Below are 14,400 nucleotides of genomic sequence, written 5' to 3'. Positions count from 1 at the left end.
TTTTTTTCCATTTCTTGTGTTTGTCGTTTCCTATTTTTTGTATATTCCCCAATTATTTATTTTTATTATCCTCCACTTATTTACTTTTGCTATTATCTTAAGTGTTACGTTAAATATATATATAAAAAATTAATTTAAGATCATTAAATAATAATCTTTGCAATCTAGGAATCCATGTAAAATTACATCATATTATAAGTTTATTGTTTTCGTTCGCTCTCCACTTGTTTACTTTTCTTGTTTCCCTAATTTTATTATAAATTTATATAAAAAATTATTTTAAATCATTTAATAATGATTTTTGCAATCATATCATATAAATACATCGGTTCTTTTGACATCGACGTTGCTTTTAACAATAGCCATCGTATGTATCTCTAGTTAACATTGATCACCCTCTAACTATTTCTTTCTCATCGTACATCTCTCTCACCCCTACTGCTAACAGTGGCGGATCGGGGGCCAAAGGGGGCGGTCGCCCCCTCCGTGCGACTAATTTCCTCTTATCCGGACGTAAATTTACCATGTCCGCCCCCTCCGTTTGCCCCCTTCGTTTATAAGTCCTGGATCCGCCACTGACTGCTAATGTCGTAATTGTTTTTAACGACAACGATATAAAAAATACTCCAACTGTTAATAGTAATTTGGGTTCCCCAAACACAAAAATTCTAGCTTCGCCTATGCTATTATCATTGATAGGAATTTTATTCTACCACCAGAAAAAAAAAATTCAAAATATTGATTGGTCGGGTGTAGAAATTTATTTTGATAGTACTTGTATATTTTAAATATCAAGTTAGGAATTTAAAAAAAATAAAAAATTCATGATAGCGGATTTTTCATGAATCACACAGAATTTGCTACACTTTGACCCGACACGGATTTTAAAAAATGTAATGAAAAGTGAGTTGAAAAAGTTAGTAGGATGTGGGTCCTACTTTTAAAGCATTAGTTTTATAATAAAATGTGAGTAGGAATGAGTTAGTGGAATATGAGGTCCACTACCAAAAATGATAAAAATGAAGTGTATCAAATTTTCAGGGACGGACCGAAATAGTAATATGTATCAAATTTTTAGGGACTGATAATGGGGTTGCAGGTTACACGTTTCTGGTATGTGTTAGAAAAATATCTCCAGGTGTCTAAGGACAATGATTTAGTACTTTACATAATTTTCAAACTATTTTGCCCTTTTATCAATTTTTGTTTAAAAAGATATTTTAGTCTCTATATTTTATTACCCTCTCTCATTCTTCTCCCTGTTTTCTCCCGATTTTTATCTCTCATTATTTTAATTTCTCCCTCATTTATTTCTCTATCTCCCTTCTAGTGGTGCTTAAACGGTTCTCCGGTTCTCGGTTAACCGAAACCAGAACCGGAACCGACCGATTAATTGAGGAACCAGAATCGAATTTTTCGGTTCCGGTTCCGGTACCGGTTCCAACTTTTTAAAGAACACCGGTTCCGGTTCGGAACCGGAACCGACCGGTTCCTAACCGGGAACCGGATTATAATTCAATTTTATTTTTTTATAATTTCATATACTAAAAAAATCTAATTTATTGAATTAATTTTGAATTAAAGTAAAATAATTTGAAACATTGAGTGATTTTAGATTTAAATGTTTAATCTGTGATACTTTGAATCTACAATTATTTCCCTAATCCATTTTTTATGAACTAACTACAATGAGTAGAACATCATAAGTTTGTTTTTAATTTTCAAAAGAACTTATACAAATACAATATCATTTCATATGATATATTTATTACAAATTTATGTAACAATTCATTTAACATACGATTTTAACATATTTGTGAATAATTTATTAAGTGTTCCGGTATAAACCAAATAGTCACAACAATATCAATTAGTATTGGAAATTCCAATGAATACTATGTTTAGCCAAAAAAGGGAAAATGAAATTCAATTTTAAACTCATTTTTTAAAAAAAAATTGCTAAAGTTTAGAACTCTTATTTTTGTATTAGTAAAAAATTGCTAACATAAACTAGTCCGACCCGACCTACTACACTTGGCATCACTCTTATCCATATATGAATATTATTGTATTGTTGGTTTGTATTTTGTGCATTTATTTTAATTTTTAGGTATTATTTGTTATAGTTCTAGATGTTGGATTATTATTTTTTTTAGTATTGAACTATTTAAAATTATACATAAATTCGGATTAAAATTACACATCAGTTCCGGTTCGGAACCGGAATCGACCGATTCTTAACCGGCCGGTTCCAAACCGGAACCGATCGGTTCCGGTTCCGGTTCTTGAATTTATGAAAATTTAAAACCGGTTAACCGGTCAACCGGTCCGGTTAGAACCGGAACTGGCCGAATAAGCAGGCCTCCCTTCTCTTAATTTCTTTTATTTTAAAGAGTAAATAAACATACACATAAAATAAAATATCATAACAATAGTTTAATTTGATATATATTATTTTAAAATAAATTAGAATGAAAAGTTATAAATATTAAAAAATATATTTAAAAAATTTGAGTCAGATTTTATATATTGCCCTAGAAGTTTATAAACAAACAAAATATTCAAAATATAAAAACTCAAAATAAAATAAATCGATGATTGTATTCGTCTCTCTCAAAAAACAACTAAAGACTGAAACATGAAACATTTATGTATAAATAGAAAATTGTCTTCCAATCAATAATCTCATAAGAATACGCACTTTCTACTTTTGGAAATTGTTTACTCTCTATTGAGGTGAGACTCATTCTCCACTAAAAATACTTTAATTAATTTTTCTTTTAATCTCTTTTTTACTTTACCAATTGTGCATTAAAATTTATGCATAACTAAAAGTGCATATTCTTGTGGGACGGAGTAGTATATGATAGTAGTAATAACATTTTATTTTTGAGGGAACATCTTTTTTAGTACATCAACTATCCCAAATGAGAAAATTTAGTCTGTAACATTTCATAATATCTTTTGAGGTTAAGCTAATATCAATTCAACTACTTTTTGGCTATTTCCAATATTTTTATGACCAAAGTATCCTTAAGGCCATGAAGGACAATTCAATCTATTTATCCTCTCATTTTCATTAAAGTATGTTTCTTTCTTTATTCATCCACTTTCTTCTTTCTTCTAATTTATTTGGGATTAAGTTTAATAGTTTTTTATACTACTACTACTACTACTACTACTATTATTATTATTATTATTATTATTATTATTATTATTATTATTATTATTATTATTATTATTATTATTATATATCATACCTTATTTGGATATTATGATATACTCCCTTCGTTCCGCTTTAGCAGTCCCATTGATTTTTCTGCCATCTTTTTGTAAAAATGATAAAAAAAAATAGTTAAAGAGGAGAAATGGTAAATTAAGAGAGAGAATAATATAGAGAATAGTCTTATCTACATTATTGTCTCTCTTATTTTACCATTTCTCCACTTTAACTATTTTTTTTTATCATTTTTACAAAAAGAGGGCAGAAAAGTCAATGAGACTGCTAAAGCGGGACGGAGGGAGTAACTTTCTAGTGCTAGTTAATACTCTTATATGGTTACATTCTCAATTATTTAGATATAATTAAGATAAATATTTTATTTTAATGAATCTCGTGATTTTATTAAACTGAAAATTTAAGTTAAATCATAATATATAATATATACTGCATTGAAATAAAAACGTAATAAAGTAGAAAAAATATGATTCACAAATAGTCAAAGGAATAGATATGAGAACTATGAACAATTTTCATGATGTTATTGTAAATGACCTAATGATAATGTTAAGACGCGACACTGCGATATTAAACAATGGATAGCAACTATTAATTTTTTATTTAATTAAACAACCATAGATTTAAATTAATCATATGTATTCAACTAAGAATGCCATTGTCACTTTTATTAAATTGATTATTGATAATTTCAACTAATTTTTTTAGACTACAATTTCTACATAAGTGTATATAAAATAAAACTTAGCTCTTTGAATTATTTAAGATTCAGTGTATGTTAATGAATTTTAATTTATTTTTAATTGTCGATTTTGTATTGCACTTAAAAACAACATATTCTTCTATGTAGAGCTTTAAGATTGAAAAATTAATATACCATCTAATAAATTGAACTAATTTTATATACAGATATTGTATAAGTATAATGTTTACATATATTTATACCTAAGCTATTTCACTATTAATTTTAAATATAGAACAATGATTTAAAATATTACAAACAAGAAAAACTAAACGTAAATAATTAATAGTAATAGAATTTTAATATCATTAAGATATTTTTATTTTAAAATTATAATTAGAGGGAATGTCTTTTTTTTACATCAACTATTTCAAATTACATATTTTAATGAAAATGAGAGGATAAATAGATTGAAAATTGCCCTACGTATCGTACTACTTATTTCAGTTGTTTTTTATTTTAGTTTTGTTAATACAATTTGTTTACTTATTTCATGTTTTATTTATTCAAAGAATTGAAAGTTCTATAGCCTTTACTTCTTTTTCTATCTTTTTTATTAGAAAAATTGAATTACTTTTTTTATTTACTTTTGTTCAAACAATTAGAAGAATAGGTGTTATTATCTTTTTTATTTGTTAAAACAGTTGAAAAAATAAATTTATATACTTCTTGATCAAATTCTCAAATAATAAAAGAATTACTTTAAATCTATTTTATCTATTTTGAAGCAATTATACTCACATCTATATAAAACATTTATCACTAGTAAAATATCTAAACTTTTTAAAAATAATTGACATTTTGCATAATTATATATATCAACAAGTTTCAATTCTAAGATCGATCTGTTAATCTATTAAAAAATAATTAAAAATTTTACTCAAATATTTTATGCCAAATATAATTTATTTCCTAGTTATATAATTTATGTCTATATACGACACTTTTAAGAGAACAAAAAGGATTGTTTGGACTTTTGAACTTTCATAATTGTTTTCCGTATCCTCGAATTAAAAGTTCTGGATACGCCACTGCTTAAGGATACTTTGGTTATGAAAATATTGGAAATAGCCAAAAAGTAGTTGAATTGATATTGACTTATAGTTGATGGACCTCAAAATATATTACTCCCTCCGTCTCACTTTAGGAGTCCCGGTTGAGTTCGGCACGAATTTTAAGAAATACAAAGGAAAGTTAGTGAAAAAAGATAGTGAAATGTGGGTCCTACTTTTATATATTAGTTTTATAATAAAATGTGAGTGGAAAAAGGTGAGTGGAATGTGGGGCCTATTACCAATTATGGAAGATTCCAACCGGGGCTCCTAAAGTGGGATACCCGAAAGTAGTAAACCGGGACTCCTAAAGTGGGACGGAGGGAGTATGAAATGTTACGGACCAAATATGCTCATTTGGGATAGTTGGTGTACTCCCTCCGTTCTGCGGTAGTTGAGTCATTTTGCCATTTCGGTACGTTCCATAGTAGTTGAGTCATTTTCTTTTGTAGCAAAAGTCAACACATTTCTTATCTCTTACTTTACTCTCTCTTAATTTATTCTTTCTTCATCTCTCTACTTTTTTCACTTTTTACTTTATTGTTTCTTTATTTAACCCATTTAACACAATTTTTCTTAAATCTCGTACCGAAAAGAAACGCCTCTACTACCGCGGAACGGATCGAGTACTTAAAAAAAAATACATGTTGGCATTACCGTTTGAAACTTGAAAGTAATAGTGAGAGTCGGATGATGGGACGACATAGACTTCGGATACAATCAGCTCGATATTATTAAGACATACTAGTATTATTTCATGAAAACTCAAATCAATATATAAACGACACATTATAATGAAAATGAAAATAAAAATAAAAAACCAAATCATAACAAGACTTGGTAAAGTAACGGTTGCATGTCTAGCGCCGCATGTTGTCCTAACAATGTGTTATTCACAAAAACAGAAGCCACACACCCTTCCCATCTAAATCTTTGTTTTCATCACAATCACTCTCTTTCTTCTTCTTCTTCTTCCAATCCCAACAATCTCACGCCATGGAAAGAAAAGACGACGACGGCCCCGCCGACGACCCTGCAGTCGACGAGGCGATGGCCCTAGACGCGGACGTGGTCGACAATCTAGAAGAAGCCGGAGACGAAATCGAAAAGGGCGAGCCCTCTTCCGCGGGCGAGGAAGGCGAATTCCCCGAGGATCTCAAGGAATACGCCCGCAAGGCCCTCGTCGACCTCCGATCCAAAGTGGAGCTCGCCGTGTGGATGAACAAGCTCGTCAAAAACTCGAGCAAAACCAACGACACCCCCCCAAAGCAACACCACCACCACCACCACCACCACCACCACCACAATCACCACCACCACCACAAAGGGAAGGGCAAAATGCAAGAGAAAGACGAGCAAGGCTCAGACTCAGAAGAAGCAGAAGCAGAAGCAGAAGCAGAAGCAGAAGGAGGAGATGCTAACGCGGAGGCGACGGACGTGGACATAAACGTGTCCCTGTGGGGAGTGCCGCTGCTGCCGAGCAAAGGGGACAAGACGACCGACGTTTTGCTGCTGAAGTTCCTTCGCGCCAAGGACTTCAGGGCGGGGGAGGCGTTCGAGATGCTGAGGAGCTGCCTGGAGTGGAGGAAGAAGAACAAGATCGACGAGATCATGCACGAGGATTTCGGGAGTGAGTATGATAGTGTGAGCTACATGAAGGGGCTGGACAGGCATGGGCATCCGGTTTGCTACAATGTGTACGGGGTGTTTGCGGATGAGGAGATTTATAATAGGACGTTTGGGAATGAAGGAGGGAGGGATAGGTTTCTTAGATGGAGGCTGCAGCTGCTCGAGAAGGAGATTCTCAAGCTCGATTTCTCCCCCGGGGGGATCTCCACCTTGTTGCAGGTTAATGATCTCAAGGACATGCCCGGCCCGTCTAGGCGCGACCTCAGGCACGCCACCAGGGACGCTGTCGCTGTTCTCCAGGATAACTACCCCGAGTTCGTCTCCAGAAATGTGAGCTTTTCCTAATCTTTTTCTCATTATTGAAATGTTCGGTAAGTGGACGATGCAGTGTTAGAGGACAATGAGATCCACAAAATAGTGTACATTGTTAATTCTAGTAGTATAAGTTGTAAATAAACTGATGTGTGTTAGTTCAAAAGTTTCATGATTTAGATTTGGCTAATTTTAAGGGACATACTTGATATTTTTGTAGGACGAAGGGTGTAACATGGTGAGTTAAATTTATTGGTGACTAACTTATTGATAGTGTGATTTTTGTGTGTAGATCTTTGTGAATGTTCCATTCTGGTACTATGCGTTCAATGCGGTTCTATCGCCGTTCCTAACGCAAACGACGAAGAACAAATTCGTGTTTAGCCGTCCATCGAGGGTGACAGAAACGCTAGTCAAGTAAGAAAATTAAAGATGGTTTAGTGCATGTATTAGTGAAATTTGAGGTGAGTATAAGAAATGCAGGTTCATCGCCGCTGAGGAGATACCTATTGCCTATGGAGGACTGCTACGAGAAGAGGATCTTGAGTTCTCGACCAAGGATGCGGCTTCTGAGACCGTCATCAAGCCCGGAGCAACTGAATGTATTGAGATCCCCGCACCAACGGTAGGTAACCAATGTTATGATTACATCATAGGGTCCTATTCCCCTAAGACAGTTACTAAAATGAGTGCTGAGAACCATATCAGTTCGCTGATTCATTAATATTAATTAACATTACAAAACATATCAGTGAAACTTAAATAGAGTTTGTTGATTTATGAATATCAGTACGGTTTTGTTATATTGAAAGTGAGTAACTGATATATTTTGTTATGCTAACTGATATTAATGAATCAACGAACTGATTGGTTTTCAAGTTCTCATTTTAATGTATTATTGGAAAAATGTAACATACAGATTGGAGTTACAATCGTATGGGACGTGGCGATAGTAGGGTGGGAGGTGAACTACAAGGAGGAATTTGTGCCGTCAGATGAGAAGTCATACACGTTGATCGTAAAGAAGCAACGGAAAATAAGCTGGCAACAGGATCCCATGCGGAATTCTTTCACCAACAAGGAAGTTGGTAAGCTGGTCATCACGGTCGAGAATGGTATGTTCAAAAGGAAGAGAGTTCTCTACAGATATAAGATCAAGAATAGTGAATCAACTTCCACTTCTTCATCATGATGCCTCCAACCATATTTTAGCATGTTAATTTTCTTTTAATGGGATAAAATAGGTGTTTTTGACAATGGTTTTAGTTACATTCTTGGTTCAGATTCATTTAGGTATAATTGGTAGCATATGCAAGTAGAGACAAGTTCATCTATTATGGGAGAGTGTCGCATTCCCTAAATAAGATTATGAGAAAAACTGATTTTTTTGTCTCGATGTTTTATTTTGTCATTTTGATAGGAAACAATTAATATAACTGCTTAGTTTTACAACTTGCTGTATTTTGTCATGTAATTTGAATCAAGGTTGTTAAGTCCACTTTTGCAAGAAAATTAGAAATTTTTTTAATAAACAAATCGAAGATTTGACTTAAGAAATATAGTCACTCTCACAAGTTTATAAACATAAAACAATAACAAAAATCAATATAGGCAAAACTAATTAAATATGAATACTCTAATAAGTTAATAGTAGAAAAAAACATTATTTGTAATATACTAGGTGATACGGGTTTGATACAAAATTTATAAAGGGCAAACTACCTCATAAATTTTGCAAATTTTCAGTTTTTTTCCATGAACTATGAAAATAGCATACAAAATCATGAACTTATCAACCGTGCGCCGTTTTCCTATGTCGGCTATTCTGACTACGAAGCGAGATGACGTGTCTTTTTGGCTTACATGGATATTGAGTCGGTGATGACTTGTTAAATCTAATCCTGATTAAGACGACACATTTCTTAGTCGGCACGAGATTTAGAGTTGTTGATTAATACTCCATTCGTCACATAAAATTATCAACATTTGAAATAACATGTAACTTAATACATAATTGGTAAAATAAGAGAGATGAGAAGAAAGGTAGTAAAATAGTATTAGTGGATAGTGAGACCAACATTATTAGTTTGGTAGCTATGATAACTATAGATTATATTATTTAACCTACATTATTGATCATTTGGTAGTATAGATTATTTATTTCTAAAGCCTATGATTAAGGACGAACCATTTTAAAACCAGACAAATCTATATTTTACACAAATACCCTCATATTAACCTTTTTTTTACACAAATATCGTTTCTTTCTTTCTTTTTCCTACGTTCGTTCCATCATTCACAAAAACTGAATCTATGAGATCTCCTAATGAGATAATTACCAATTTTAATTCTAATAGAAAATAATAACCTCAAATCTAACTAAATCCTAACAAATACCTAATTACTAATTTTAATTCTAATAATATAGCAAAATCAAATATGTTTAGACAACATAAATTCCGTCATTTTGGATATATTGTCATCTTTAAATTAACATTTAAAATATAATAAAATCATTTTATCCAAAACAATATCGATTTTTGTCACATTATAATATTTTTTATTTTGACCATTGTGGAAAAATTGCGAGAAAATAAAAATTTATAATTTTATATTCCAATTTCAAAAGTTAGAATAAACCCATTATCCAAAACTAAAATTAAATCTCTTCTAATGCTTATAACATCATTATCCAAAACTAAAATTAAATCTACACCCTTAGATTTTAAAATGAGTGGATGAGATTAAAGCCCACAAATTTCAATAAATAGTAGACAAAATATCAACAAAAGGGTAATATCGTCATTATATTATCATATGATAATTTTCGTGGGTTTTTTTATATCAACATAGTGTATTACAAATATCAACAATATGGCATGGAGATATCAACACAACAAGAAAATATCAACACAATTTTATTGATGTTTTACATATACTATATTGAGATTTTACATACACTCTATTGAAATTTCTTTTTGCATTTGTGATAAAATCTGCTTATCAACATTTATGAAAATTGAAATATAAATTATCAAATTTCATCACTCGAATATGGTCGGAATATATGCAATTGAGATCTCGTTGGAATCCTTATAAAATTATCTTTAAATCGAGATAATTATGTAAGTTTAAAGTTTAGAGATGATTTTGATGAGAGATAATTGACATTAATACTCTTTAAATTTATGTACTAATTATTTAAATTTAAAATATAATACAATTATCATTATTTTAATCATTAGATCTCTTAATCTAATGACTAAAAATTAATTTTATATTTGAATTATTAATTAGTTAGCAATTCATACTCTACTATCAGATATCAAATTATTACTATCTCCATCTCCCAAAATTTGTCCCACTTTGAATCGGCACGGATTTTAAGAAATGTAATGGAAAGTGAGTTGAAAAAGTTAGTGGATTGTGAGTCCTACTTTTCTATATTAGTTTTATAGTAATAAAATATGAGTATGAATGATTTAGTGGAATATGAGGCCCAGTATAAAAAATGGTAAAAATAAAATGAGACAAATTTTAGGAGACAGACGGAATTGGAAAAATAGGACAAATTTTCAGGGATAGAGTAGTATAATAAAACTAATAGTATTATTTTTTTTCACATACTTGCTTTCCAGTATAAAACATTTTTTAAATCAGCATCAATTAAATAGGCGTACTATTGGATCAATAATACAATCAAAATTATATAGCAACTTGGCTATTCTAATTGGAGTATATACAATAAAGTCTGTTTGATGGACTTACCGAATAAGGGGATCCAATTCCTCCACGTAACATACACCCGGCTTCAATTCATTCATGGAATCCTCAACCGAAAATGTAGCTTCTGTATCGAATCGATTGCAATTCATCAGTACTTGTTTAGCGTCAGTTGATCTCAAAAAAACAGCCATGGCATCCAAGGTCGCCGTCATCGGCAGCGGCAGTGAGCAGCATCACCCTTCTTCTCATATTTTTCAAGTAAATTTTGTTTAAATTAGCTCGTATTAAACCGATTTACTGGCGATCACGCACTTGATGCATCGCAATTTCTCAGTTTCAGGAGCAGTCTGCGCGTCGATTCTCGCTAAGAACGGTATATCCGTCACCATTTTCGAGTCCGCCAGAGGCCCCGGCGGCCGCATGTCGCAGCGAAGGTTTTGGATTTTTGTTGTTTATTTCTTCTACTCTGCTTGAGTGCAGAAGAATGATTCAGCCATTTATTTATATTTATTTGTGGCTGGATTGTTTAGAGAACATTGTGAGGATGGGAGAGAGCTATCGTTCGACCATGGTGCGCCCTATTTTACTTTGAATGCCGCCAATTCAGAACTGCAGAGTCTAGTTAATGCCTGGGAATCAAGAGGTCTAGTGGCTCACTGGAAAGCTAAATTTGGCTCTTTTGATTATAGCTCGAGAAGTTTTGTCAACGTTGATGAGGTTAGCTCAGATTTTTGAGTAGCTGTGTTTCCTGCCTCTTTTGGTTCCTATAATGCGTGATCATGCTTGAGTTCTTGAGAAAATAAAATGTGTTTATCGATTCGTTTGGCTTGATTTATTGTTAGAAATCAGATCGTCATTCAATATCAACATCTTTGTACTAGTAGGATTATAGAAGCATTGTTGTACTGCTTTGCTTTGAGGATGTGTGGAAAACTGTCACAATTATGTTTACTGTAAGTAGCTTCTATGTACAGGTATTTTTGTTCTCTCTTGTGCTTGTATGAAGTGGATAAGACTGCAAACTTTTGTTATCTCTAGTGGGGAATTCTCCGAATTTTGGGGCGCCACATGCTTCCTCCAGTTTGTCAACAGTATTTAGGACTCAACATGAAAAACCTTCAATACTACCAGTTATCATTTATGGTAATTCCAAATAAGGCCATAGTATTGCCAAAACAACAGTAAATATGTGTGTGTACTAGGTATTGATGCATTTTTCTTTTAACCTTGGGAATTCATGTTTTACGTGTCACGTTCTGGATGAGCTGTATTCATGCACTGATGACTTTCGTATCCCATGAAAGTTATTATAGAAGAGAATGTATTCCTTCCTGATGTTTAGATTGATTCAGGATCAGGAAGTGAACACGAGATATGTTGGTGTGCCGGGGATGAACTCTGTCTGCAAAGCATTATGCCAAGAGCCCGGTATAGAATTTAGGTTCACTAATTCTGTTCTTTGGGCACTCTGGTTCAAGTGTTCATAACTTTTTTCTGTTTTTCTTTTTCAATTAGGGATTGAAACCAGGTTTGGACACACTATTGGAAGGTTGGATTGGTTGATGGATCAAAATGCATGGTCGTTGACGAGCATCGATGGACAAGATGTTGGCCATTTTATGGGAGTGGTAGCAACAGACAAGAACACATTTTTGTCTAGGTTTACAGATGTCACTGGAAAACAGCCACCTATTGGTATAATTAACGATTTTAGAATGACTTGTACAGTGATCTGTACAGTGTTCAGTGTACATATCTGCTTGTGGTGTTGGTGTTGTTTCTCATATGTAAATACTAGAATATGTCGTTTTCGCATATTCTTCAAAATCTGACATTGCATTAGCCAATCAATTCTGATAACAGTCAGCAAAATAGAGTTTTAGGTTAGGAGTGAAGGTTGGGGGAGTGGGCAAGAGTAAGGGTGTGAGAGATAGGATATAGGTTGTTAGGATTAGGGGTCTGTTAGTAGTTATCTTGGTATACGAGTACAGTTTGAGTCAATAAATAGCTTACAACTGGGAAGCTAGAGTCTACCTTAGTTTCCTTGGCTTGCATGTTCCATTCAAATAAATATTTATTCTTGATTTTCTTGACAATTGCCTGTACAAAATTCCATTTCTTTTTATAATATTAACCAATGAATTCTCACTCTTGTGAAGTTGTTCAAATGGAGTTCAATGAATGACTTGACATATGTTATATTTATCTGCATTCTTGTCTTCTGTCAGCTAGTTACTGGTCAAGCCTTGCGTATTACTCCTTATTCCACCAACCAGTTTATATGTATCTGTTACTCTTGTGACTCCAGATTGGATGTCAGCAATGTCGTATACTTCCCATTAATCTAGTTGCTTATTTTATGTAGATCTGAGTTCAGATTCAGGAGACAGCTTTCAGATAAAAGAAATTCCAGCGTCTCCTCGCTTTGCTCTTATGCTGGCATTTTCAGAACCACTTTCATCTGTAAGTGTGTTCAATGTTCATTCCAGCGTCTCCTCGCTTCCAATTTCTGTTGAGCTCCTTCTATACTTCTATATGGTCCTGTTGTTACTGAACTACAAGTTTTGTGAATGTAAATCCGAGTCAATGCAGAGATTCCCTTCCTATGGTCACATCATACATCACCGAATTTTAACAATTTCTTCATCTTTTAACTCTCTTATGGCTAGATACCTATAAAAGGTTTTTCATTCAAGAACTCTGAAATTCTAAGCTGGGCTCATTGTGACAGCAGCAAGCCGGGACGTTCAACTACTAGGTTGGTATGATTTGGAATATGCTTACAAACTTTTTCTCTTGAATTTCTCTTCTTTTTTCCCTTTGCCCCTTGCAGTAACACAAGTTTCCTCCCTTCATGTGTAGTGAGCGCTGGGTGCTGCACTCTACTGCCAAATATGCGGAGCTCATCATCTCTCAAGCAGGACTCCAGAAGCCTTCCCCTGCATTATTGACAAAAGTGGCTGAGGAACTATTTCAAGAATTCCAGAGAACCGGCATTGACATAGCACAGCCTTTTTTCAAGAAAGCTCATAGATGGTTTGCATCATTCTATTGTTATCCGTTTACACTAATCTTGAATAGTAAACTAGGATGTACATAATATTATCCATTGCGATGGGGCATATTCATCCCACAGCCTTCCTGATGATGAATATGCCCAATACTATTTAGTCCAATTATAGGCTAGCCAATGCTACTTTATACTCTAGATATTGAGATTGAGAACATTTATTCCTTTGTTTCCCATGAGTTACTAAATGCCTGCGAAATGGGAATGTCTTCAGGGGAAGTGCCTTCCCGGCTGTCAGCATTGCACGAGAGGAGAAATGCTTGTGGGTAGAAAAGAGGAGGTTAGCAATATGCGGTGACTTCTGCATGATGCCTAATGTTGAAGGTGCAATATCTAGCGGCATTGCTGCAGCTGCTAAGTTCGTTGAAATGCTCGCTACTTAATTGGTATTTTGATAGTCAGTGGCTTATGAATTTTTCTCTACATATTTCTATTGCCAATGTGCATGCTGCTTACATTTTTACGTTCTAGCCTTCTAGGGGTAATGGGGCATTGTGTTTCCCCTTATTGATTGCTTTACAAGCATGGAAATTCGTCATGTCACATAGTATAATCTATGGGGCATTTACCATTCAAGATTGATAATATACATTATTGGGCATATTCATCATCATAACTGGGACTTTTTTCA

General features: G+C 33.3%; 2 protein-coding genes across 3 annotated transcripts; both read left to right on the top strand.

The window, feature by feature from the left end:
* The first annotated feature begins 5,999 nt into the window (after window positions 1–5,999).
* LOC125210677 (patellin-4-like) lies at window positions 6,000–8,362 on the top strand. The gene is made up of 4 exons (XM_048110238.2): window positions 6,000–6,991; window positions 7,266–7,390; window positions 7,457–7,598; window positions 7,893–8,362. Exons 1-4 carry the CDS (start codon window positions 6,029–6,031, stop codon window positions 8,163–8,165), a joined length of 1,503 nt encoding a protein of 500 aa, XP_047966195.1. The 5' UTR covers window positions 6,000–6,028; the 3' UTR covers window positions 8,166–8,362.
* Window positions 8,363–10,723: 2,361 nt separating this feature from the next.
* Window positions 10,724–14,400, top strand: LOC125212296 (FAD/NAD(P)-binding oxidoreductase family protein). 2 transcript variants are annotated; one of them, XM_048112417.2, is made up of 9 exons: window positions 10,724–10,922; window positions 11,034–11,133; window positions 11,230–11,416; window positions 12,052–12,127; window positions 12,215–12,394; window positions 13,065–13,162; window positions 13,369–13,457; window positions 13,562–13,735; window positions 13,984–14,400. In XM_048112417.2, the coding sequence occupies exons 1-9, from the start codon at window positions 10,796–10,798 to the stop codon at window positions 14,150–14,152; spliced, it is 1,200 nt and encodes a 399-aa protein (XP_047968374.1). In that variant the 5' UTR covers window positions 10,724–10,795; the 3' UTR covers window positions 14,153–14,400. The 2 variants fall into 2 exon arrangements, with proteins under 2 accessions (XP_047968374.1, XP_047968375.1); XM_048112418.2 differs by having other exon boundaries at window positions 10,792–10,957.

The sequence above is a fragment of the Salvia hispanica genome, chromosome 3, assembly GCF_029641045.1.
Source record: "Salvia hispanica isolate PSC_SH4W2 chromosome 3, Shi_PSC_v1, whole genome shotgun sequence".
In the NCBI taxonomy this organism is placed as follows: domain Eukaryota; kingdom Viridiplantae; phylum Streptophyta; class Magnoliopsida; order Lamiales; family Lamiaceae; genus Salvia; species Salvia hispanica.
This window is presented reverse-complemented; position numbering and strand designations above follow the sequence as displayed.

Coding starts and splice junctions, on each gene's coding strand:
- LOC125212296 (XM_048112417.2), top strand. CDS start 10,796: ATGGAATCCTCAACCGAAAATGTAGCTTCTGTATCGAATCGATTGCAA. Junction 12,128..12,214: donor AGCATTATGCCAAGAGCCCG/GTATAGAATTTA, acceptor TTTTTCAATTAG/GGATTGAAACCAGGTTTGGA. Junction 13,163..13,368: donor TTTCAGAACCACTTTCATCT/GTAAGTGTGTTC, acceptor TCTTATGGCTAG/ATACCTATAAAAGGTTTTTC.
- LOC125210677 (XM_048110238.2), top strand. CDS start 6,029: ATGGAAAGAAAAGACGACGACGGCCCCGCCGACGACCCTGCAGTCGAC. Junction 7,391..7,456: donor GTGACAGAAACGCTAGTCAA/GTAAGAAAATTA, acceptor TAAGAAATGCAG/GTTCATCGCCGCTGAGGAGA. Junction 7,599..7,892: donor TTGAGATCCCCGCACCAACG/GTAGGTAACCAA, acceptor TGTAACATACAG/ATTGGAGTTACAATCGTATG.